This window comes from Colossoma macropomum, unplaced genomic scaffold (genome assembly GCF_904425465.1).
Source record: "Colossoma macropomum unplaced genomic scaffold, Colossoma_macropomum, whole genome shotgun sequence".
Taxonomy (NCBI): domain Eukaryota; kingdom Metazoa; phylum Chordata; class Actinopteri; order Characiformes; family Serrasalmidae; genus Colossoma; species Colossoma macropomum.
In genome coordinates, this window is record NW_023494796.1 from 23334797 (window position 1) to 23362130 (window position 27334).

A 27334-nucleotide genomic window follows, 5' to 3' on the forward strand; every position below is an offset into this window, starting at 1 on the left:
CATAATTCTGATATTCATAAGCTAATTATATTTAGCTCAGAGTATTTACAAAAAGTTATGTTTTAGGTTTTCACCCAATTTGTAAAAAAAATTGACCTAAACGGCGCATACTATGGAAAAATTACATTTTTCTCACTTTTTTGAAGTAAGAGTTTTATGTATGATGTAAACTTTGTTAAAGTTTCAAAATGTACCGTTTGCTCCCCAGTCCACAGAGTTCACATGTGGAAACTAAGCTGCAAAACAGCCTGTTTTTATTATTTTTTTTTGTTTTGAGTTTTGTAATGTCACACAATTACATAAGTCTGCCTATTCAGCCTACAGCAGATTCACACTGAAGCCCCACCCATTCACACTGAAGTAATAAGGAGTGTTACAGTTCAGACTGCTTTCTGACTGAGGCACAACAGAGGGCAGCCAATCAGAACAGAGGTAAAACTTATCTAAAAGAGATAACGGAAAATGGTCACGTAAAATTAAATTATCACTGCTTTGCTACACAAAACGACAAACGCTATCATTAGTGCTTGGGGGAAAAAATAAAATACAAAAGAAAATGTAACATATGTACTTTGTAACAATGTACTTTGAAAACATCATTATTTTTTTTTTATATTGAAACAGCACTGCCTGATCCTAGGTTTATCCAATAGGTAGCTAGTGTGTGATATTTATTAGGGCTGATGTCACCTAACTGAGCCATGTGTTTGCAGCTTTGATGTGTTGTGTGAGGCGTGCAGTATTTGATTAAGCAGAAGAGTTTCTGTGTGTGTGTTTCTGTATGTATTCGATTAAGGGAGAACGGCGTATGCGTGTGTATTTGATTAAAGCAGCGACGCTGTGGAGATGCTGCAGGGAGCTGAGCGTGCGTGGTGACTCAGCTATAATCAGCCATGTTCACACTGTCTGTGTCCACAGCTCTGACACTCTTATTATCACACTCACACCCACCCACCCACACGCCCACACAATAAACTACACATTAGCGCACTCGCATAACTACACTACCCCCGCTAATTAACGTGGACCTTCGGCCGCGGGGACAGACATTTACACCGCTGCCTCCAATGTTCTCTCCAATGGTAATTCCACTCTCCACATCGTCAACGTTGGCTTTGTGATGAGCTCACAGGCCTGTCCTGAGATGAATAGCCGAATCATTCAATGTAGGCTTTTAATGTCCAAAGTAGTAGAAAGAGGAAAGATACTGTTGACCAGAGCAGCCCAACTTGACTGACTTTTCCAACTGCCATCACTGTTTCTTTACTTCACTGTCTCTGAGCCTCTGAGCGATGTCATCACTATCATTGTGATGAAGAGTGATGGCATATTTATTATATTATTGAGGTAAAGAATGATGACGTTCCGGCGGTGCACATCCTTTTTTCCATTGCTCCAATCTTTGAAGTCCCTCCTCCCGCCCTAGTGCATGCTGGGTACCCACTCTGTGTGCGGTCTCTGTCGCAGTGATATCAATCTGGGCGTACTTAGTAGAGGCTTTCCCTGTAGAGTGAAACACAAATAGTTAGATAGTTATTATGAAAATATAATAATGTAACATAAATTAAAATAAAGTCAATTATTGTTATATATATATATATATATATATAGTGTGTATAATGTTATATATCTCCATATTTGGTGTCAATGCTGATGTTGCTAGTAAACACTAGTCACCCAAATCTTTTCCGTATGTCTTCAAACCTGCTCTCAAACTGCACCAGGTGTGTATTAAGGTCGGAAAGAATTTTTGATGTGGTTTAGAACAAAATATGACTTACTGTGAACTATAAAAAGACAGTGTTGTGCCAAATTCTGACTCCCCTGCAGAATCCGCGTTTCCCCTTCCTGTGCATCTATGTCACACTGGCGTAGAGATGCTATGTTTGTGATTTCTGTTGTTTCTAATTATAAACATATATCTTCAGTTTAAAAAAAATGTAAGATTAACAGTTTTTTATAAAAACATACAACAAAAATCAGGAACACAATCTGTAGTGTCCATATGTCAGTTTCACGTGCATACATCTGTTGTCTAAAATGGGTGCCTGCAGCGTTTGGCTACATGGTGAAGCTCTTTGCAACCTTAATGAAGACCTGGATGCAGTTTGAGTGGGTGAGAAGAGAAGCTTTGGGGATATATTAATTAGCAAAAATGTGAAAGTCCATTGCCTTCTAGTGTTTGTTAGCAACATTAGCCTTGTAGCTCCTGTGCTAAGCCAAATAAGTCAAATTTGGACACTAAACGTCTTGGCTGAACGACTACATCAAAACTCAATTAAACCAATCCATTTCTTTAAGGCTATTTTACCCCAGTGTGCTCTATTTACTGTACTGTCCAACAGACAAAATAAAGAAAAATAAAATAATGGTATGTTTTATATATACTCTTCACCTTTAAAGAGGTGTACCTGTGCCAGTCCAGCAGAGCTGAGTCCAGCTGATAAAATCGCATGAAGTCTTGCTTATCACTGATACAATGAATTAACCTTTCTCACATCAGCTAGCAATGATCCGTGAGTGTGACAAAGAGGAGCTGTTCCAGCGCTGTCCCTCACCCCCTTGCTTCACTACTGCCGCTGGCAAACCATAAGCACTGTGAAACCATAGGCGTGTAGCCAAGGCAACAAATGGGGGGAATACAATTACAGATAAATGGATTCCGGTGATGCTTTTGGGTAAAGAGGGGAACACTTGCACAACATGGTGCACTTTTTCTGTGCTGGTTAAACTTTAAACACCTGAAAGTGACAGTCTGAAAAAAAAACTAATATTTCCCCTTACCCAAAATGTGGTCAATAAGCTGAGATATACTTGGTGTCTAATGTTTGATTCTTTCATTTTGCAGTAAGGTTAAACTGAGACTGATGCAGTAAGTAATGGATGCTTATATCAATTAGTAACATGTAAACTGCATGCTTAAAACATACTTTTGAATTGTTAAGTAATATCAAATAGATTTTTTATGTGGTTTCTGACATTGTATGGCATCCATAGAAATAGACAAAAGTACACTGCTTAACTTTAAACAGTAGTAGCAACCACCTCGAAGCCTGGATTTTGTCCATACTTTTGACCCATGCATATTTTCAGGAAAGGAAAAACTGCACATTTGATTTTCCACCAAACTTGCCCTTTAAGCTCTGCACTAAGTAGACCATAAGCCTTGTTGTGTTTAGTAAGCACTACTTCACATTGTTCTGAATGAGAATGGCTTTGCACGATTCAGCATTACTGTCCAGCATTCGCTGCTGTACATAACACTGCTTGCATTTAATTATGCATGAATGCTGGATGAGCACTCATCTAAATGAAAAAGCCTAAATGCGCTCAGATGACTCTGACATATGACAATTTGCTTTAGAGAGATTTTAGGAGGTCTGAATAGTAGCTCAAACCTGAAAGCATTTAAAATGATGAACTAGCTTGTGTTTTTGACTTGCATGACAGCTACTGTACTTTATTCAAAAGTTCTTTAATTTAGGGTGCAGCTCTGTGTCCCTTCCAAATATGAATTTGTGGGAAGTTAAAGGCAGTACGCCCAACGTATACTGCACAGGTGTTTCTGTTTTGGAACGCAGCAGTCCCTTGCATTTATTTGTGACACATTTACTGGCGATATATCATTAGACGTCCATTCAAGAAACATCAGATGCAATACAATATTAATGCTGAGTTCGTATTACTGTGAGTGCTCACTTAACATCAGTACCTTAGACTGTGATGCTGATTCAGCTTTTATTAGATAGACAGGTCACTAACTGAGTAAAGATTAATGCCTCAAAAGCCACATGATTACTGATTACAACTGATTACAGCCCAACTGGTAGATCAGCACCAATATTACATTTAGGCTGATAAATCTAATTGTATTTTATAAGAGTATTAAATATTTGCAGATGGCTCACCAAGAAGACCTATAACATGCAGCTAATCTAACAATTAGATTAGCAATTAATTGTTGATTTTTTTACTGTTTTTAAAAAGCTTTGTGCGTGGCAGTTTTAGCACTGAATATGTATATTATTCATACCTTAAAAATTATTGGAACAATTTATCTTAATGTATACAAAGAGCAGCTAATTATTGGGCCTACTTCCAGCCTAAAGACTAAAAATACAAGCATTTTAGGTGGCATTTAGTGATCTTCTCCACTTTAGTAATGTGTGGAGTAAAATCTCACGTTGCTTGAGTGGTGAGTCATCATTCTTACCCCTGATGGCGGTGCCGTGCTCCTGCAGCTCCAGCTCCATGTAGTGCAGCTGCTTTTTGGACGTTGGGCTGACAGGAATATTCACATATGTCACTGTGTCTCCTCTCGGCCTATCTGTCACCCCAGAGGCCTCTGGCGTGAACACAAACACACACCTCAGCAAGACAGTAACATACACTAAAGGGTTCAGATTCTATCTCAAAAAACCAAGTAATAAACTTTTAATGACCTCTAAGCTCCTGTAAATCAAAACATCCTGTTTTAGAATATGTTCTGTACAAATACAGAAGACTGCTCTTGGGGCACAAATTGAGAAATGACTACAGTGTCATGTTTCACACAGAATTCAGGCTTTAGAGACCTTGTGTTTTGAAGGACCACTAGTGAAAATGCTTATATTTTACTCATATTCAATTCAATACAGTTTATTACAAATGACATTATCTGGATAACATGGATAACAATTTGAGTGAAAAAGAGGGTCTTTGAAATATTTACATAAATTTAAGGATTTCTTAATATTTAGTATGTCCCCCTTTTGCTTTAATGATTGTGTGCATACAAAGAAGCTAAATAAATAAAGAGTGTAAAAAGAAAAAAGACAGGGTGCAACTAAGCTGGCATGGTCTTCATGTTCATTCAAAAGCCTCTGAAGAGCCCATCAAATCCAGCGAAGAATGGTCTGAACACGAGCTTCAGAACTAGAAACTGCACAGAATCTTGAATACTTTTTCTTCATTTTACTTGTCATTACTTTTCTTTATTCTTCCAAAATTCTAAAAATTTCTGTTGTTTATTTTCACATTTAAAGTGCCAGGGAACATAGTGTAAATAATTAAAAATGACTGTATAATATTAAAATTGATTGTTTAATGAAACATCTAGCAAAGTTTGACTGAAAAAAAAAACAAGATTGAAATCTAAAGTAAAAAAAAATAAATAAATAAAAAATAAAAAAAAATAAAACAAGATCGAAATAAAGCATGGCTGAAAAATGCTTAACAGACCTATCTGGGAACTGTCTGGATGTGGCCCAATATTCTCATGAGTACACCAAATTGACAGCCCTCAGTACACGACACCCAGCCTGCTATGCCCACTGAGGCAGAACTAAACACAACAACGCAGGCAAAGTGTATAACTAAGCAAAACTGGCTTTTATATAGCGACGGCTTGAGAAGATAAGGTACTTGTTCACTTCGCTGCTGGATGCGAATCCAGGAAATGCTGGCAGGTCTGGTTGGCCAAGCAAACAGGCGAATGGATGTTCTTGCTAGCTCTGTGATGCTTGCTAGATTAGTTTTCTCTCTGTAAGTTTAACCATCTTGAACACAGAAAGATCATAGCGGAACACAGTCAAAACCATATCAGCCATCTGACTGGGGAGGACCTTGCTTACATACACACTACCTAAGCTTAGCACTGCCCAATTCACATTAAGGAATGAGAATGTTGAACGGCCACTTAGTGGACACTGGGAAGATATTTACATCATATACTCTGTAAATGTACAATGTGTGCCTACAAGAGTAAGATTAACCAACACTGGGTTCCCTGGGGCCCAGGGACTTTTGGACCCTGTATTTCTACACTATATTTTTAGATGTTCTTCTTGTCTTTTGCAATGGTCTTATTCTATAGGCAGATAATTTAGCTGGTTTGAAGACAATACAGATAATTTTACTTGTTTGAAAAATGTACTAGATAAAACTAATTTACTAGATAAAATGACAAGCAAAATAATATTATAATATTCTTACAACAGTCTCAATTGACTAGATGTAAGATTATTTCACATGCCACAATACCACTTTTTGCAGTGAATTCAACTCCTCCAAGTCATGAGTTAAAACCAACATTTACAAAATGTATGGACTATTACCAGCTATCCATGATTTAGCATGCCACTATACGGATGTTACTAATGTTAAATTAACATGATTAAAATCTAAAAAAATGGCAAGCAAATAAAAATTAAACATCAAAAATCCCCAAATCCCCTTTGCCTTCAGATACCACAAATAGTTTTCAAAATGGTGAAGAACACAGAGTGCTAACTATACTGAGAGCTGACTGCCTGACAGCAGAAGGATCAATAAAGAGAAAAACAGAAACTCTTCTGTTCTGATGCTTCCACTATGACATCTATACTAAGCCATTCAGTGGCAAAGTACACTTTGTAATTGAGCTGATCTTACAGTCTGTTATGCTTTTGGCAGGTCATGTTCCAGGATATCTCAGAGGCTGCAATAGAAATAAATGGGGACGCACATATCGGCACAGCACACATTATGCAGGCGGGCAAAAAAGTGCAGGTTAAACCTCACGCCTATACAAACAAGCCTCTACTGCAGAGCCAGTAATGTTACTGTCTGTATTCATATTGGAAGCAGTTTTACATGTATTCATGACAGAAAGCCCACTTGAAAGCTACATTTGCATAGTTTTCTCATCCACTATGCCAACAATAGCTGAGGCTAACCATAGCACAATAGACACTGTTCGTAGTGATCATGAGAACGTTTAAGCCGTGATGCATGTATGCTGTATAATCTAATCAAAGTTACACAACGCCCGTCCTATGTACCAAAGTTCTCTGTATGGTCCCCAATTGGCCTGTAGGAGCAAGATAGGATGCTTAGTTGCATTTTCCCCAGAGCAAAATTCATGCTTTTGTAATCCTGACCTGGGCCTGGACATCTTTAATATAAACTTATTATTTAATTTAAAAATTTAATATAAACTTTTATTATTTTTTATATTAATGGTAATATAATACTATTGGACTTAACCTTCCTACTCAATGAAGAGATCAGCTTTGTATATCTATTGTACGATTGTGGAATGTACAGAATTTACTGTCCAGTGGACACACAAAGTTGCCAGGAGAGCAAGGACAGACCTCATTTGACCTTTGCCTGCTCTGCTCCCTTTCTTTATGAGTGATAGCGATGGTTCTGTGGTATGACAATGGAGGTGCTACATGGGCGGTGACTTATGGAACACATGGCAGCTGGGCAGCACCTACAGGTTTCATTTTAGGGCCTGACCAATAAATCATTTGGTCAATGAAGTAAGACAATTTTGTGGGAAACATAATTCAGTTCATTTGATGTGCTTTCGTTGAATAGGGCAGACAAAGTACTTTAAATTTGCTCTTGCTTGAGAGTTCATTCTAATTATCTGTTTCAAGGTTATTATTTAAGACTGGGTGAGGTTTTGCTGTTCATGAGTTTAAGAAATTAAAAACAGACTTACTTATACCACACCAATCGTTAACGCACTGTTTAACTAAAGTACTGGGGTCTACTGTTTAATTTTTGACTGTATGAAATTAGATTGATGGATATTAACAGTTCTCAGAATTTTGTACCTACTCAAAATCAGTATCAGTAAGAAAATTTTCACAAGGGTCTGGTTCTAGTCTCTTTTCTACCTTTTTTCAGATCCCATTACAGTTACTGTACCATACAGACATACAGTGTGCCTGTGCCCCAACATCCACACATAAATAATGATACAATTTTATCCTGTAACAGCCACAATTCAGTTGAAGATCAGTTAAGGTATTAACCTCGCTACCCTGAGGCCATTTTAATGACAAATTGTCCTGCTTCTGTGGATGTTAGAGCTATATACAGTCCAAAAGTGTAGAAAGGAGCTGCATCGTTACTATCCCCTATAGCTTCTGGGCATCTGATGCCTACTACACAAGCATAGAAACACTTACACATGCAATTCTTACACATGCATGCACACACATACAGTACTGTACACGTCAGGCCATTCGATTACTTATTGTGCAGTCAAAAAAGGCCATTAAGTACAAGTTGTTTATTTTCCAGCATCAGAAAACACATATTTAACAGAAATTTAAACAGAAGCCTCAACAAATAAATCTAATTTCACCCTTTGCTTTTACTACACCTTCCATTCTTTTCAGTTTTATAAAAAAATCTGCAGGGATATTTTTCCACAACTCCAAAGTTCAGTTTTAAGACCAATTTATAGTCCAAGCGAGTGTTGCTCAACAAAAAAAAACACACAAAAAAAAAACAAAACAAACTGTGGTTGACTGAGGTTGCCATGCTGTAGGCTTTCATAGTCTTGTGCCTGCAACAAAACATCAGAGTAGAACATCATCTGTCGTTTTTAGGAAAACTTGTATGACAGCGCAGCTTATAAAACAGTAGTGAAACTGCAACACTCTGGAAAACCAGAAACACTGCTCGGTTTCGACACGTGTGTTTCACTCAAGAGTTCCTTCACATCATGCAGGGTTGCCAGATTTGCAGTTTTCCCAAAAATTCCAGTGAGTCTGAAAGTGCAGTGCGGGGGTGAAGATTACACAGCCACACTCTGTTACCACGGCAACAATCCAGAACATAGAACTTTGAGTTTCTATCCAGTCAGAGTGTGCGACAAAGTCTGCAACAGCCTAGTAGACACAAATTCTCTTTTATGCCATTTTTTGTCAAGTGACACTTGTCGCCTGGATTATAAATTGGCCTTTTTAGAAGTTGCATTTTCTGTTCCTCATGGTCCAAGTAATCCCCAACATCTCAAACTCCTGTTTTTGCTCATTTTCCTTTGATCTTCCCCTTATGTATGCAAGTGAATTATCTTTACCTTTAGAAATATCTTCTTAAAATGAATAACTTAATTGACATTTTGACTGGAAATAATGTAATAAACGAAGGATGGTCTCTGACCTTTGCAAAGTACTGTACATACACAAACGCTCCTATATTTTTCAAGATCCAGTATCAACATAAACGTTAGTATAATTAAATCTATCTTATATTAAGCCTAAACCTTACAATGAATTATAACCTCAACTATAACCCTGAGCCTAAGCTTAACTCTTACCTAAGTCTAACCAAAACAGTAAATGTGAGCCTAAACCTCAACCCAAGTCTAAGCATAAAAAAGCTCTTTTTTAAACCATGTTTGTAACTATACAGATGAAGAAATATGAGTATGTCTAAAAGAAGCTCAAGAACTCCAGCATAAAAATCAAAGGTAAGCTTATCAGTCAGACAAGCAAGAGTATTTACATGCTGCATGAGTCTGCTGTTTACTGTGTTGTTTACTGAGACAGAGGAAACCTGTGGTCACTCACCTTCAGCCTCATGAGGGCTCTTCTGCTGTCCACAGCTGCCCATCAGCTCATATCTGCTCTTCTCATCAGACTAAAAGGGAGACGCATATGACTTTAACAAAACACTGTGTGCTGCATACATTTTCATCTCAATGCTTCACTATCAGCCTGAAAAAGAGGTGTTATTTATAGTACACCTATTGTCAAATCACTGTAGTGAATTAGCACCGTGTGCATTGGGAACTGAATTATTTGCAGCCCGTATGAGATTTACAGCTGATCATTAGCACCTAGTATCAAGATTTAACTTGTCTTATGGTCACTTAATAAATTGTTAAAATTTCAAAACATATCATTCACACCTCAGCCTGTACAGTACATATATGAAAACTAGGCCTCTTCAGTGGTTTTGTGCTGTAACAAAAAACAACACATTTTACATATGTTAATACATAGTATTTCAATGACATCACAGTCACGCTGCCGCCATTTTGGTAGGTAACATCAAGATCAATGCTGTGGCGGTTTGTAATGAGATAAAGCCATAACTAATCCAGCAAAGGTGGTAAAACATGTTTTTTAAACACTTTTTCTAAACACTAAGCAAATTTTAAAGCATATTAACCAATGCCTTTGTGTGTATTGATTTGATTTCTTTTGATTTGTTGCTGTAGTTATAACAAACGAAGGCTAAAATGTAAATGGCTCTGATTCACCATTGCATTATTATTTTCGCATCCTAAACTGCATACCAGCACACTAAATATTGTGTAAAAATAGAACATAGCCAGTGAGACACGTTCAACAGCTCCACTGACTGATTACAGCTCTGCTGTGCTGTTTGATGCATTTTTTGAGGTGAGCTGATGTTGGCTTCGTATTTGCCAACCTTCAATATTCATTCTACGTTCGAGGCTCCTCAGTGTAACTCCATTTAAGGTGGACCGGAAAATTTGAATGAGATGGTGAATAAAAAGCTGATTTGTGTTGTGCCCTTTAATCAATTTATTAATTCAATATTATCCCTAATTCGATCCATTTATAGAGTATAGAGAGATGGGGAGTGGTATGGGGAGATAGAGGGAGGGAGAGAGAGAGGGACAGAAGGGGGTATCAAAGTGCAATGTGCATAATTGCAGCAGATGAAAGATGTAGTGTGAATGCAGTACTGAACTGTAATTAAATTAGCAGAGAGAGTTACTCACGTTTATGCTGATACACACCCACACAGGGCCATTTGGAAACACCACTCCATGTCTAATATGTAACCTGTCTGTACAGGCACATGCCATATTACAGGCTTACACCGGTTCACTGTACTGGTTCAGTAAGCATGCTTTATGAAGTATGTTTACCAAACAATGAGAGAATGCAACAGGGAGAGAAGTGTTTGTGTGAGAGGCTTCTTTCTTTCTGACTCTCTTTCTGTCTTGTAGGAGGGTGAGAAAATTTCTGTCCAATCTCTTACACAACACGCTTTGCTCAAAACACTGGGCTCAGCACTAGCTTTAACTAGCTTAGACATTTAAGAGAGGACAAACATCTCTCTCTCTCACAGCCTGTCTGAAGTGCCAGACCCTTTATTTCACTTGGTGTTGAAGCCACATGGGGTAATGATTGATGAATAAGAGAGCAGCTTGAATGTCAGGGATAACAAGGCTGAACAGTCATGATGTTTGTGCCTTACTGGTAGACTGATGTTCAAAATTAGTTTTGTCCATTTGATTAAAAATACCTCAGATTTTGAAGCATTCTAAATGTATAACATCTCTCTTTCACTTTATGCATTTTATATACTAAAATTGTCTGTGATAATATATTACTAATGCGAAAAATTATTAACCCCACTAATTTTTCCAACGCTGTAAATGCATTTGCTTAGTTTGACCCTTCTAACCATCTGAAATCCAGCTGCTTGTGAGCTGTATGTTGCTAGGTTAGAATTCACCATTGTAGCCCTCTCTTTCAAATACAGCTTTTAAAGCCATAGCTTCAGCACCTTTGAAAGACTATGAAAATAGTGAAGTTTAAAGCTTCAGTTCATTTAAAACAACTCATTTTGCTGAAAGGCATCAAGTTTGCACGGATGATATGTATGGAATGTCCATTTATTGGTTGGAACATTACGTCACTGCTACTTTCACTGGATGCTGGAAACAGCAATCATTATATGGAAATTGTATGATTTTCATGTTCCCTTGCTGAAATTAAAGATTACAGTCTGATGAAGCTTATTTTGTCCACTCATGTTGCTATAAAAACATGCACTGCTTTTTAAATGGAAGGAATCTTTCCTTAGGGTCAAAGTAGAGCAAATATATACAATAAATTACGATTAACTATACAACTTACTATGATTTACTGCTACTTACCACAATCACTACTTATTATTTTAATCTCTTGGCAGCCCTAATGAATACAAATGAACCACAAATCTGTTGATTTTAGGTTCTAATTCCTCCAAGTAAAATTACATATTACATATACATTACATATAACTGAATTAACAGCTCTAACAGAACTTAAGTGTCTACCACAAATTTTGCCTGGAGGGTTACCTCTGGGCTCCTGTCTGCTGCTCGGGCCTCCATGATCTCGTAGGAAGGATCCATCTTTCCTTTCTCCACATGACTTCTCTGCTTCTTATCTGCACAAGAAGAACAAGAAATGCCATCTGACTGACTCCATATTTACGTATGCACATGAACCTATAAACAAATCACAGTTTAGAGGGGAGGTTTAGCACCAGACCTTAAGGGATGACATCTAGTCCCCATTCTTTGCTGTATTCTTGCTCAGAACACACAAGGACTGATACATCTACGCTGTGCCCACAAATGTATTCCTTCCCAGCAACTTTTTTGTGAAGTTGGATAGGATTTGCAGAATGTGAGCAATAATTCCATTCCAAGAACTGAGAAAGTATAGCACACTCAGTTTTTATCAAAACATCTATACTTTAAATGATATTTATGTTGCATGAGTTTGAAAGATTGCATTGTTGGGATTGATCTGGTGTAGTTTTTTGTCATGTAATCAAGCTAAAGTGAGCACAGTGGAAAAAATGCATAATTTTGATTGGTGAGAAACTGACTGGTAGTGTAGAACATTCAACTAAAAACCAAATGCTATGAGGTGACTGTATTTCAAAGAATTCTCTTTAGATGGATTTTTCTCCCAAGTATTTTATAAAGGTTTTTTAACCTTGCATCAGCTGCCATGAAAGAATGCATCTGTAGGCAAAGCAGAAATAGGTTGACTGATAGTGTCCCACCAATAATGTTTATCTAGTTTTTCTAAGTTACATAAAATATACTATGCAAAATCAGAGATCACCCTTTATTTAACTTTTTTCTAATTAAAACAGCCATCAGGTAAAAGAGATATTTCTGTGAAGAAGTTTTATGTAGGATAATCCACCTGCACAGAGAAAGGAGAAAGTCAAAGGAAAATTAGCAAAAAAAAAAAAAAGTTTCAAAAATGGAGTGCAAAAAAATGCTTAAGAGATACAGAAAAAATTAGACTCCTAAAAACAAGACCTGGTAGACCAGTAAAATTATCGCCATCGGATAAACAGAACTTAAAATTGAATAACTTGCACTGAATTGCCATTTAAACTGGAAATTAAATAAATCAAGGGTGGTCTCTGACTTGCACAGCACTGGAAGTATCCTATAAGTATCCTATAAGCATCGTGAGTAGTTTCTCCCTCCTATATTAAGACAATTCACAAGGATGTGAAAAGCAAACACTCATCCAAGATTAGCACAGTGGCTCTGAGAATTTTCATACATGCCACCCCGATCCAAGGCTGCAGATCTGTGGAAAGATTCAGCTAAGCCTACAAGCCGGAAGAGAGTTGGAACATTTGGCTGTGAATCTGTGGGATGGTGCTTCAGATGGCAGAGTTTGCTGGATTGCCCAAATGTTTTTAGCCTAAGTGGTGCCATTACTCAAAACTTGCTTGCCACATACCCACACATACACAATCTCTCACTCTGTCTCTCTCTCTCTCTCACACACACACACCAACTTGCACTCACACACACATAGGTGCATCATCTCTATTCCAGAGTAGATATTAAACGCATTACTACACATCAGGGAGATGGAGTGTCACCAAAACAGGGCAATCTCTCTCAGCCAAAAAAACCCATAATGGCTCTACAGACAGACACTCTTGGGCAGGGCCCTGAAATAATGAATATGACATCATCTTGCTTCCCAAATACTCTCTTAAGCCTGATATTCCACTCACCTAACCATACCTTCAAAACAGCACAAGCAGAAAAAACAAAATGAACAATCAATGGAGCATGGGGAGAGCGCAGGGGGGTAGCAGCAGGCAGAGGAGAAAGGAACAGGCCAGGAGAGGAAGAGGGCACACATGGAGAGGGAGGAAAAAGTGTTTTTATTATTAATGTCGGAGAGAAACAGAAGGAAAGGCTGAAGAAGGAAAAGTCTTTGTAGCAGAAGAAAAAAACGAGGAAAAAAGGGGTCTAATACTCTCTTGGGTTAGGGTAAAAAGGCGTCCAGTTTGACCTGAAGCTTGTGGCTGCTGACTGGCCGATCTCTTACCTTCTTCTGCGGTTTCTCCATTACTGATGGTGGGATCTGGATGATCTGGTTGGATCAAGCTGCCTATAATTTCTGGAGGAGTGGCCTTGGGCACCATGCAGCCATGCTGTCCTTTCCTACACTGCAGGCAGTTCTCATAGATCGGTGAGTGAGAGGTATGATGGGAAGGAGTTGCATGATGCGGGCGGCAGGATGCAAGAGAGGCAGGTGATAATGCTAACATTGGCTCATACATGCTGGTTTTGACTGCTCTCAAGTTATCATTCCCTGGAGGACAATAATACCCCATTGGATTAGATAACATAGGGTTTGGTTTGGCTGACACCATAACAGCTTTTCCTGGACAATAGTGCCCCAATAGGTCAGACAAGCTGTCTATATAGCTCTCTGGGCGTCCCTCCTGCAGTCTCTCATTAGTGTTTGAATTTCCAAAAGACAGCTTCTCTGTGCTGTAACTGATCACAGTGGAGACTGCAGAAGACTCAGTTTCTTGATTCTGCTCCTGATTAGTAGGAATATCCATGGCATCCGTGTTGAGACTGGCTGATTTTTCACCTGCCGAGGTATCTGATATTCGGAGAGAAGCAGCTTTATAAAAGTCTCTACTTACCTATTGTTTTATATATTCTATTAAAAACAAGACAGTTATTCAGTTATTAAACAATTGTTTTAAAACAATTGTTTCAAGCAATCTTTTTTCTTTCTCTCTTTCTTTGCAGTAGGAAGAAGCCATATTTACAGCCAAGATGGTAAAATGGACATAAAATGTTGTGGCTCCCAAGGGCCAAATTTTTGTTGAAAGGACAAAATGGCTCTTCCTATCATTTGGGTTGCTGACCCCTGCTATAGCCACATAAAATAACTAAATAAAACAATCTCAAACTAAAACCTTGAATGGTGAAAATTAAAACAATAAATGCAATTTGTTACACCCCTAGCGTCTATATGACTTATGAAAGTTAATTTCATTGAGAAGGCTACAATCCCTAAAATATTTGAATGAGAATTCTATAATCCCTAAACTATTTGAATGAGAGTGCTACAATACCTAAAATAGCTGAATGAGAAGGCTAAAAATCCCAAATTCTATAGCAACATATGGCGCAAGAACCTGAACTTTAACCTGACTGTTAATATCTTGTTGCTGCCTACTGAATATATTTTAAACTGCAGTAACAGACATACTTAAGATTATGGTTAATTATGAAACGTAAACATTACTGTTTTTAAGGGTGATTTTGAGAATGAGTATTTGAGTACATGTTTTGGAAATACCAACAAATATTCAAAGTCTGTGAAATGTTGCTTATGTCAGTCCTAATTTTTTGCCTGCAGGATGTCTTACCTGGCACATCTGGCTGTAGAGAAGCTCTTGTCTGAGGAAAGGGAGCTTTCTGTTAAAAGAACAAAAAACACTCAAATCAATTTATAGTGCTTAAAAACGAACATCTATGGATTTCCTCAGCGGTCGTCTTCAAATGGTCTATTTATACTTCTATACACCTGGCCACATGCTGTTCCCAAGACAGTGTCTGACCATAATGAGATGAGAATGAAAATGTTCAAGAGGAAAAATTCAGCTTGTACCCCCACTGCCATCAGTGGCAGTCCCAAGGTACGATCTCAGTCGGTGCTGTCTGTTTGAGGTTTATCGTTTTAATTCTCACATGCTGCTTACTGACAGAGTGAAAAGGGAAAGCTTTAGAGGTTTGAAGCAAGTTGCTCATCATGCCACTTTCAATCTTTGATCTAAAACTCTACGTCTGCAATAACAGCCATTCATCATGGCAGTGAGTCACGAAGCAATGTGAGCATCAAAGAGCCTCTCACTTTACACTGTCTGATCACATCAGTTAGTAAAGGTGTACAGTACTTTGTTCCTTTACTAATATCATTTCATCTGCATTGCTGAACACAAAAGAGAACTGACTGAGGAGTGAGGAAAAGTGATACTTCTTTATCTACATCTTTATTGTTGTCTTTGAATAGAGCAACGTCACAGCGATGGTATCCTCAAAAAAGAAGATTGGGTCTCAAAGAGCATAATGTACTACATCTTTTCTATGGACTGGAAGAAAGCAAGAAAAAGAGTTTATGTATATGTGTTAGGACTGCATAATATGATGAAAAATAATACTACTGCTGCTGTATTGTATTGTATGACATGTCAAGGGCAATCAACACATCAGTAGTCTCAATGTCCTGCCCACATTATCATAGTTTGGTGGAAATCTGGACTATGTGATGAGTAATGCAGTCTGCACAGCTTGCTGCGATGCAAAAGTTAACTATAGCCAAAAAATGCATGCAACTCAAAACCTGCCTGACTCTTCACATTTTTTTTTTGTGAAGACAGGACTTTTAACTTGTGTTGCAGTCTGGGATCTAAAAGTGAATTTTTGATATGGATGCCATTTACAGCATAGCCTATGTTGGTGGATTTATAGATTACATTTAGAATGGAATCGTGCACATTTGTTTTACAACTACTAGCACTCATGACAGGATGAAACATCATGAAGTCTTTATGGTAACAGACAAAAGAAAATGTAAAATAATTAATGAATAATTATGAGAGACAATAGACTTTAATGCAACGATAAATAAACATGCTTATTGCACTTCATAGTTTGAATTAAAGCCTGTCTGATCTTCATGTATGTTCTTTATTTTGGGGAGGTATTTATTTTATTACTTTTCTGATCATATTATTTTGTAAGAACTATGTTCAAGTAAATTTTCAAACAATACAATATCACACTGACTTTAAATACACAATGGTGTATGGATTGGTTTAAGGCTGGCCTAGACTATTCTGTAAACACTGATTTACTCTCTGATTATGATTCATATAGATGCTAAAAGCACACAGTAAAAACAGAGTAATTGATTAGAGGGATGTCTTACACTGCTACTTGTTGTTATTTTAATAATGGGCTACATGTGGCTACAGTTATGACACAACGTATATTACTTAGCTTAACATCATCCTACACTATAAAGAATTTAGTGTTATTTGATATCTAAATTTCGTACAGAGTTAAAGCATATTCGTTCCTTTTTTCCCCTCTGATGTCTGATCAAGGATTTTCTGCTCATATGGGCCCAATATCAGAACTGGGTATCAGTTCAATCTACTACTGGTCTAGATACTGGTTGGAATCCCAAAAGCATGCTGACTGCAGGTTCTATTGCCCCTGTCCTCTGAATAACTCTGACCACTGCAACATGACACCTGGATCTCCTCTGCCCCTTAGCCTTGCATGGCAGGAGTGATGAACTGCAACTGCGTAAAGAACCTCCTTGATTAAATAAAGTGTGCATAAATGCAAGAGTGGATTGATTTTTACCAGTTCATAGAACAGTTTTAAGTATTCATAGCTGAGAGCTGGGTTCAGAAGCAGTGTCAGTGTGGAGGGTTCATGTCCAGGTCAGTGAGCTTCATCACTCAGCAAAGAAGACAGGCAGAAGACAGGCAGAATGCAGCATCACGCACTTGTGGAACTCAGCCAGCGTAAACTCTATGCTAACAGTGAAGATAGTGAGAATACTTGTGGTGTCAACACACAACCTCACCCAATAACAAAGTAGAGAACAACCATAGATTTATGGGTTGTTATTTACGTGTTTGCCCATGTTGGTACAGGTCATCCATCCATCCATCCACCATCTAAACCGCTTATCCTTCTGGGTTGCGATGTGGTACAGGTCAAGATTTATTTATTTAATTACAATAATAAGATCTACAATATAATAAGTTACGTAGACTTTGTAACTTGTTTGTCAAAGCGGCTTATTTAAATTATCACTGAAGTAGGGTTGTAAAGCCCCGCAAAAAATACATTTTTACATGTTATGGATATTTTGCAATTTCTGTGTTTCTGCTGCAAGTGCTAGAATAAATTTTGTTATGCTGTCAGTCTTACTTCAGACTAAAGTAAACTTTACATGCTGCATTGGTTTGTTCAATGTCAACCATTTTTAAAAAGGAATTCCACTGACTTTCAAAATGTCTGCATAATTAAATGTTTAAGACAGTCATTCGAAGTGGTTTGACGAGAAATGTGCTGTTCTAGAGAAACTTACTGAGTCAGAATTGCTCAGAGCAGTGATGATAGAAACCAGACATCTAAAGTGTTTAATGCCCCTAAACGCTATGACTATGAATACACTGCCTTAGACATTGTTTTATGAAAGTCTGAGGTTTTGGCTTAAAATGCATTTATTAAAAGTACATTCATGGTGGAGAGGTACATGCTGAGCACTGAAAGGCAAAATAGTACACAATTTGCTCTTCTGGGGATTTACCACTGTTTCACCACTATTAACATTACATATAAAAGCTCAGAAGATATGTGGTAGGTTCACTACTTATTTTGGGTGATAAATAAAATGGCTACATTTGTCTTATAGACATTGTGACTCTGTAAAGAATCAGTAAGTTTCTCTACAATAAATCCTTTCACATCAAACCACTCAGAATGACTTTTTGTTTGAATGTTTGAATGAAATATGCAGAAATTAAAAAAAAATTGATGGAATTCCCCTTCAAATCAAGACAAACTGTTAAGAGCTTGTCCGCATGTTTTTATCTTGGTGTATGCTAATGAAAACCTGAACGTTTTCATATCACTTCGAACACCAATTTGAATTGAACAACATAATCATGATAACTGCCCTACACTTACATTTTAAAACTAACTGAAGAAAAGGCCATTGTAGATTTTAGAGTCTTCGTTCCCTCCGGGGCTCCGTACGAACCAATAAAAATTAATAGCAATAAAAAAATCCATGTTCTTTTACAAGCAAATGCAAGACTCCTTCAACTTGAAGTGTAGTGTGATCAAATTCTTTATTAGTTCATTTAACTTTAAGGACACTTTCAATAAAACAACAATTAAATATGGCTGACTCCTTCGTTTGCTTTATGGATCGTCTGTCACTACTCATCATTTCTAATCAGTGTAACTGATGAAGCAGCTGATGAAGCAGGCCAAACTAAGGCTTTAATGATTTTATTACTGTAATTTATTATTGTAATTTTTTCCTTTTTTCAGATTTTTCTGTGATTCATTTTATGTTTTTACCTTTAAAATGCATTAAATAGGTTTAAAATAGTAAGATTACATCATTTTATGAAGCATGAATGCAATATTTATTGTGTTTGGTACCTTCATCTAAGAGAGAAATTTAAAAGTAGGTGTCAAAAATAGACTTAGTTACTTACAGACATATCATGCATTGACTTGTATAATGGATAAGCCAGTTTATTTGAGAACTTTGTTATGTCATTTAATTTGATCAAATAATGGGAAATACATTTTTTTCATATTGTACTGTCACTGTTTTGTACCATTGCATGTAGTCCATGTAAAAGAAATTCAGAGATTTGTTTTAAAACACATTATACATGTTAGAAAATATTGCTGAAAACATGAAAATCCCGTTAAATTGTTTTTCTTTTTTTTGTGTTCAGGATTTTTTGGGCAAGCCTGAAGTCATGGCTCGATGACACACTGGAGCCACACATAGCATGACCCCTCCTCTAACACTATAATGTTATAAAAACTAGAGCGCATTAGCATCAGTGGTTCTCCCACTCAATCACAAAATGTGCTTTGTTCTGTGCTATTTATTGACAGCCTAACTTTTTGGATCGGTTATGCTAGTCAGTAATACCTACTGCTAATTTGCATAAATGGGAGAAAAATATCACCACTGTTGCAGACTGAGAGGGACAAGGTTGGTTGATTCTCAAGTATTCTCTGACTCCAGATTGGATTCTGGCTCTGGTGGCTCAAACATGTAGCTATGGCTGTACAAGTCCAGTAAAGCTGCTAGATGGAGCATCCATTTTTCAGGCTGTTGTGGTATTTGACACTTGAGAGGAGATGCACTAAAATGAAAGCAAATTCTGTGTGTTTGTGCCAGTTCAAGTGCTGCTAGTGGTTTTGTTTCAATCCAACAGCTTTGCTGCCTAACCTAGTGAGCTAACAGATATGATAACTTTAGTTTGATCGTGAAGTTGGCTTCCTATTTGAACTTTCCTGTTCCACCTTAAATGCTGAAGCAATTACATTCTGGCAAACTCAAAGCTAAAGTCTTGAGAGAGGCTGCACTTTTACTGCAATCGGGTGTGGTTTCAGCTCCTTTAGCAGACATGCCCTCAGCATTTCAGTGCACAGAATACTGCTTATTTTTTCAAAAATTCGAAACCTAATCTTATATACTTGGTGATTTTAATCTTTGGTGTGATAAACTCAGAACACATATTTATTACTGCTTTACATAAACATTAATATTTACAGGCCTAACAGTTTAGTAGAGCTCTGACTATTAGTGTCCAATAGACACTCACTAGTGTAGGTCGTGACTGCTTTACCTTAAAGCCACCACAGATAGGGCAGGTTGTGAAGAGTGCTCTGGAAGCAGCTTGATGGGGAGAGCAAATCAGACACTCAGACTGTGTTTCCGTACTGGACGCGGCCTGACACCCCTGCATCACTTTCTGGGTCCCTTCTGCCTTTTGGCTATGGGTGAGGGAGGGGGCAAAGTCTCTGGGAGATTCAGGAATGGAGAGAGAAGCAGCTGAGGCTTCAGTCTGCTCTTTAACTGTTTCATCAGTCTGTTCTCTGGATGCAACTCCTGCTGGTTCCTTAGCGGCAAGTCCACACTGCTCTTTGCTCTCCAAACCGACAGAGGTCCCAGTGGGCTCCAGAAGGCTGCGTGGTGTGTCATAAAGGTAACGGAGAGAAGAAGGCACCTGGTACTCATGGGTGTGGCTGGTTGGGCAGGTACAGGGGTGTTTCTCAGGGTTGGAGAGCGGTGGAAGGCTAAGCAGAGAGCCATACTCCTCTCTTGAGCTCCCTATGTCTAGGCTACCTGTGTAGGACGAAAAGCTCCCAGAATAGGACGAGTGACTTCCTGTGGCGATTCCGCTGTCAGATGAACCCTGCCGTCCTATCTCCTGAAGCCGCCGTGAACAGGTGGGCTTAGACGGCACTCTGGGAGCGCCCGCTACATTGATTGACAGTTTCTCCTCTCCATGAGAGGCAGCTCTAGATGCTGCCTGGAAGGATGACTCAGCTGAGGCCGATGGGACAGGCTCTGCCCACAGGGTCAGGCGGCTGCCAATGCTGGAATCCGAGTGGCTGGTATCTGAGGTGTCGGAAGAGCCGGATATGCTGCGGTCATCTCCAGCTGCTGAAGAACTGAAACTGGAGCTGGACGCTAGCAGAACAAAGAAAGAGAGCCAGGCTAAGTACACCTACTGTAGCGATTTCTAATCCCAGTGCTAGTCTTTTCTGTGCTCTGACACACAAGGTTCAACTCCTCAGCTATATTTAACAGCCTTTAATTCAGGGATTAGAAATGCTTGACAGGCAAGTGAAAAGTGAGAACAACCAATTTTCACAGAATGTAATCAAAAATAAAATTACTTCAAACTTCCAGTGTTAAAATTTGTGTAAATTCAGTTAATCAGCTAATAACATTATACTTATAAAATAGTGATTAAATTTTTACTGAATCAAAATGCAACAATGACTGATTTTGTGTTACTTTTAGTCTAACATGTCTAATGTACACAGTGTGCTATTACCTAAATATTAACTGATCTCTTATTTCCTTTTAATCATTAACCAACAGAACAGGGGGCATCGATTGCTGAAGCAGGAATTGATTCTGCTCTGCCAATGAATTCTCAGGACAAGCAGGGTAGATACCTGTGCTGTGAGACAACAAACTAAGCCTCTTCTCCAGCTCTTCAGCCTCTTGGTTCAGTCTTTCTTCCACTGATGCTGCACTGGCACTGGGCTCTGATAGACAAACAGACAGACAGAGATGAAAACTGATTAGAGTGGGTTACTCTGCAACAGATTCATTCATATTCACAATTTTAGTAAAATGAGCAATTACAGAAGTGGGAAAAATCCTTTAAAGGAAACTCTGGGTATGTCACATTTTACTCAAGCAATACGCTTTTCTTAACTTTTTTAACCGCCTCAGCAAAGTCGAAGCTTTGTGGGTAACACTTTACTGTAGGGCAACGCTCATAAGGCTATATGAGACCTACACAAGTCTTTCAAGACAACTGACAGAGACCTACAAAAACACGAATGAAAACGTATTCCAGTAGAACTCTTTCTATCAAACAATCCCACCAGGCATTTTCTCCTCTTGGGGTTAAAACAGACATCCTGATGTTGGGTGAACTCTTAGACCACTGTGCCACATTACTACGTTACTAAGTTAAAACAACAAATATTTTTTTACAAAAGTAAAATAAAATGGTCACTTTAACCATTTTTGAGTAAGCCTTTATAAACGTTTATGTAGGTTTATGTCAGCTGTCATGACAAACCTATGTAGATGTCAAGTAGTCTTAAGAACCATATTCGTAAAGTGTTAGTCTTTTTGTTTCTCAACTGCTGCAGCAAATTAATTACGACTAATTATTAACCAAATAATAAAGTCTAAACAATTAACAAGACCTTGATGAGAGGAGAAAAGAGTAAAAAATGAACCAATGCTAATCATTGACACTGATGCGAGCAAGAATTTCAATTTACAGACATATTGAGTCAATAAAACAAGACTGACTGACCTAAACAATGTTTTATCTTTTATATATATTTCTACAACACCATGATGTGGAAAAAATGTGAAATTGGGGTGTAATTTTGGCAGAAAAGTTTAAAATGCTGGACTCTCTTAGCTTATGTTTATAACATGGGGCCCGTGGGGATGAATGCAGAGGGTGGGGTGTGGCAGCAGAACGCCTCAGTGTTTGTCTAGCATTTAAACTACTATTAATAGGCCTAACATGTGGGAAGGATGGCATGCAGCCAGAGAGAAAGCACACACATGGATAACGAGAGAGACCCTGTTGATATTTCGACAGCGACGTTAGTCAAGTTATAAAATTCACTTTGCAAACTCTGGGAAAACATTTTTTTGATTAAAAAACATGTAATAAAGTAGTACGTAAAATGCAAAGGGATATAATTTATAGTGGTTTATGAACTTCACACCTAGCCCCTCTTTCTCAGTGTAGGACCAGAGCCATTGCATCTGCTGTTGACTTAACTTCACATCAATGACAGCACAAAACTCAGCTGCTCTTGTTATAGTAAGTGCAGAACCAAAAGCCCAGAGAGAGAGAGCAAGAGAAAGAGAGAGAGAGAGGGCGAGAGAAGACCGGGGAGAAGAGGTAGATGGGGTTACTATGTTCGACAAGTGATTACGAGTGTTGGAGGCCGCTCATATGAACTGTGACTATGACCCCCCCCTTTTCCCCCAGTCCACTATTTATTCCCCCTGCGAGTGTAAGAATAGGTGATGAGCTCAGCTCTGATTGGCTGGGGCAAAGTGTGAGAACATGAATACCCAAAAACATTAGCTGACTGATGCAGCATTGCTTGTTAGCCTCTAACAAGCAACCAGCCAAACAAACTCACACATACATGACCTATAATATCCAGCAGCACACAAGCAAAGATTAAAACAACAGGAGCCAGGGGTAAAAAATTAAAATGCACAAATCATACCACAGAGAAGAATTCACAAATAACCAATGCACAAAATTATGCAAGAGCTTACTACCATTAAACAGTTGTTAAAAATGTACAACTCTATGGACATTACTGACATAATACTGTGCTTCACCCACATATTTCAGATAATATGGAAGTGTGGATTAGAGTGGTGTGATATGAACAAGATGTCCTATTGCAATTATATTGCCACATGTATACGTTTTGCCTAAATGTAACGAAAAAACCTAGCTTGCGAAGCCTAATATTGTGATAACGATTGAACAGTGGTTGGTCTTTTGTGGCATAGCACAATATTGCTGTCCTTCACAGGTCACACTGGGGTCCAATTCCGTACCATGTAGTACATGCAGTGTTAGGAGTCCTTGGTAAGATTCCTCACACAACATTTGCTTACTTCTCTAACATGGTTAAAATTTGAAATCGCTTTCAATAAGAGCATCTTCCAAATGCCATAAATGTAAATGTATAGCCAATATTTTGCAATGAGTTCATGATAATACATAGACACTGTACAGTAAGCATTTATAATGTCTCCCATTCATTTATCTATGTGCATACACACACAAACACATACAAACGCACCTGGCAGCAGTGGTTTGAGTCCAAAGGGGCCTCTGGAGGGTGAGATGCCTCGCACGATGCAGTCAAATAGAAAACTGATCTGCTCCCCTTCAGCACAGGACAAGAAGAATACACCAGCCCCTACACACAGATACAGATTTTGAGTTTTTTTTAATTGGTAAAATGTACAAATTTTGTAGTGATGTTATCTACTTTCATCCAAGAAAGTGAGCCTGCAAGTGTGACTGTGCATGTGTTGTGTGTTGGTGGGGGTGAGTGGGTGTAATGTTTAGGTTTACTCTTAACAGCAGAGTAAGATGTTTGATGGATGTGTGATGGAGCCCCTCACGGTAGAGGTCACCAAAGAGACACATCCATCACCCTGGCAACTAGACCACCCACAACTGAAGACCCTCCACCCCCCTTTTCTCACACACACACACTCACTCTCTCTCTCTCTCTCTCTCTCTCTCTCTCTTTGTAAATGCAAAAAATTGACCCCACAACACAGCCTGTGCCTTACATGTTTCATTCATTAACTGTAGTGTTTAAAATGAGTTACTGTGCTGTAACTAGACCTATCAACACTTTGACCCTTGGAGATTAATTAGATTCATCCTTCATATGATCAAAAGAGTTGCACTGTATGTTCAGAGACACTCGTCAAAGATCAGTCAGAGGGATTGAACATCAGAAGGCTGCACCTGTCCCAGCTATATACCATACACTCATTTCATAACACACCTGCACAATTTTTTTAACAATCCATTTATCACTATATTTGTCATATCGCTCACAGGAAAACAAATTATAAATGTCTCCTGGATTTTTCTCTCATTAAAACTATGGGTAAATGGACTAAATTATGCTGTCGGTGGAGATTCTCTACATGAAGTCCTAACAATGGATCTGGCATGCACAAAACGACCCTTTATTTAACTGTTGTTGTAACACCTTCAGGTGCTATGGAAAATATGTGTGGCCTTAAGAGTTAAAACCACCTGTATAAAAATACAACACATACCACTCATACCGAACTACTAATCTTTACTTGCAAACACATATGCCCTATTCTTACTTTACATCACAAGGCAGGATTGTCTTAGCCTTTGGCTAGAAACTGATCTAACCCTACACCCCTCCCCTATCAAAAAAAGTGCATTTTAATACCCAACACAGGTCATACCCAATGATGCCCTCTAACAATCCACTATGTAAAACAGTATGACATTTAAACATGTATAGAGAATCAGTAGCTACAAGGATCAACAACAAGGTCCATTTGCAGAAATTGTAACACTTATATCTGACTTGTAAAAGACAAAACAAAATAGCAGAAAATCCACCCCTTAAGAAACAAAAAAATGCTATAAAATGTTGCCTAATTCTGGCTAATGACTGCTATGGCTAGCACATAATGCAACTGACAGCTGGCCAGTAAAATGTCAGTGAATAATTTAGTTTTCAAAAAAAAAAATAATAATAATAATTAAAAAAATTATTCCCACTAACAGTGTTTCAGGACATTTTGCACTTGTCCAATGGACCAATGCTGGGCTTGTTTGGGGGAAGGGCTCATTATTACTGGCTTACTTTCACACACAAGAATTGTATCTGCACTGTGGCTCAATTGCGCAATTCCATATTTTTCCATACTGCGCAAAGATCTGTAAAATGGATAGGCACTAGCCTCATTCGTTTACCTACATTTTATTATTCTTCTTAAATACAAACACTCAGGCGGTGAAGAACAGCGCTTTTTGGATACATGGACACTCCCCTACCCAGAATAATCATCTCCCTGTCACCATGAAACTTGAAAAGGAAAGTGGCTCTATAAGTTGAAGTAGTCAGGTTTCAAAAGGAACTAATCACACAACCCCTATTGCAGGGCCCATTAGCGAATAGCTTCCTCACATGCAGCGGATTGCACCAGAGATCGCTGGAAGCAACTTCCAGACCACTCATTTCAGGAGGACCAAAGATCGGTTCTCTAGACCACTTACGGGCTCAAAAACAGCTTCCACACTTGACCAAACGTACTGAACTCACAGAGCAAGCAGGGTGCAGAAAAAATGTAACTAAATCTGACTTTGGTTAATGATCATCAAGTCACATATCTTCAAAAATAACTGAGATCTTTAATATTCGCACACACAATTTTACACCCAATTTAAAATAACTGCACTTAGTGGAGACAGCAATTACTGTTAATGATAATCCATAAAGTGGACAAAGTGTGACTGATACTGAACAGTTTAGACCAGAGCAGGGGGCTTCCAGGACCAGGGTTGGGAAACACTGGATAAGCTGCTTTAATTATTTGAAAAATTGTGTTTATGTGAGAACCATAAGGAAGTTCTTAATACCCTAATCAAATAAGACACTGCTTTGATGAAACGTTTACACACTGAGAAAGATTCATGGGTCATGCTTACTCACAGTAAGCATGACCTATGAAGCATTTAGACATCAACGCAGATTCATAGGTCAAGCTTACTCACAGTAACCACAGCGAGTTCCTCCCTCAAACACAAAGCCATTGGTCACTGGGCCGTATCTCCGGAGGTCCAGAAGATTCCACTGTCCGATGATTACAGGAGGGACGTCCCTGGCAATGACGAGCAGGTTGTTACACAAATGAAGTGTAGCAGGACCACTCTCGAGTTTAGTGCCAGGAAGCACTGCTACATTAAAACTGTGAACTGAGGAGAGAGAGAGAGAAAGAGAAAGCTGGTTGAGGCAGGAGCGAAGCCGCAACACTGTTGTGAAAGACTGCTGATCCATGATCAACACACACACAGACACACACACACACATGTGCATCTGCGTCAACAAATTAAAATTGCTCAATTATGGGAATTCTCGTTACTGACTGTTGCTTGTGCAAAACAGACGTTTGTGCTTTTAATCAAAAGCTTACACACAAACCTACAAACATAATCATGCTAAGGCGCTAATCCAACATGTGTCAGGGGTAATTACTAACATCTGCATAAGTTTGCTAAGATTAAAAAATATTTCACGAGTTAAAGCAATGGTTTGTGTAAAAATCAAATTTACACAATCACCCTCTTACTTCAAATATAGTCAAATAGCCATGTTTGGTGTCTGAAGTTACTTTAGTTTTGCACTGGAGCTACAAGGCTAATGTAGCTGACAAGTAATGGACATTAATAATAGACACCAATTAGCCTCATGAAAACTGCATGCCTAAATCATCATGTACTTGCCTTAAACTGTGTTGTGTTTTTATAGAATCTCAAATAAATACAGTGTCTGACACTGTATGGACATTATCTATGCTTTTGTCTGTACTTGTCT

The 27334-nt window shown here is 38.4% G+C and overlaps 1 protein-coding gene across 2 annotated transcripts in view; it reads right to left on the reverse strand.

Annotated features, from left to right (window-relative positions):
* Positions 1-1018: 1018 nt before the first annotated feature.
* The window catches only part of LOC118816657 (protein Dok-7-like), a 30613-nt gene continuing 4297 nt past the window's right edge, over positions 1019-27334 (reverse strand). The window contains exons 4-13 of one of the 2 annotated variants that reach the window (XM_036583159.1): positions 26515-26715; positions 24032-24151; positions 21617-21709; positions 20275-21122; positions 15238-15286; positions 13893-14459; positions 11873-11961; positions 9336-9405; positions 4214-4345; positions 1019-1503 (exon numbers count right to left, since the gene is read on the reverse strand). In XM_036583159.1, the coding sequence (XP_036439052.1) occupies positions 1340-1503; positions 4214-4345; positions 9336-9405; positions 11873-11961; positions 13893-14459; positions 15238-15286; positions 20275-21122; positions 21617-21709; positions 24032-24151; positions 26515-26715 (2333 nt within the window). In that variant the 3' untranslated portion in view covers positions 1019-1339. The remainder of the gene's footprint in view (positions 1504-4213; positions 4346-9335; positions 9406-11872; positions 11962-13892; positions 14460-15237; positions 15287-20274; positions 21123-21616; positions 21710-24031; positions 24152-26514; positions 26716-27334) is intronic. The other variant, XM_036583160.1, reaches the window with a different exon arrangement.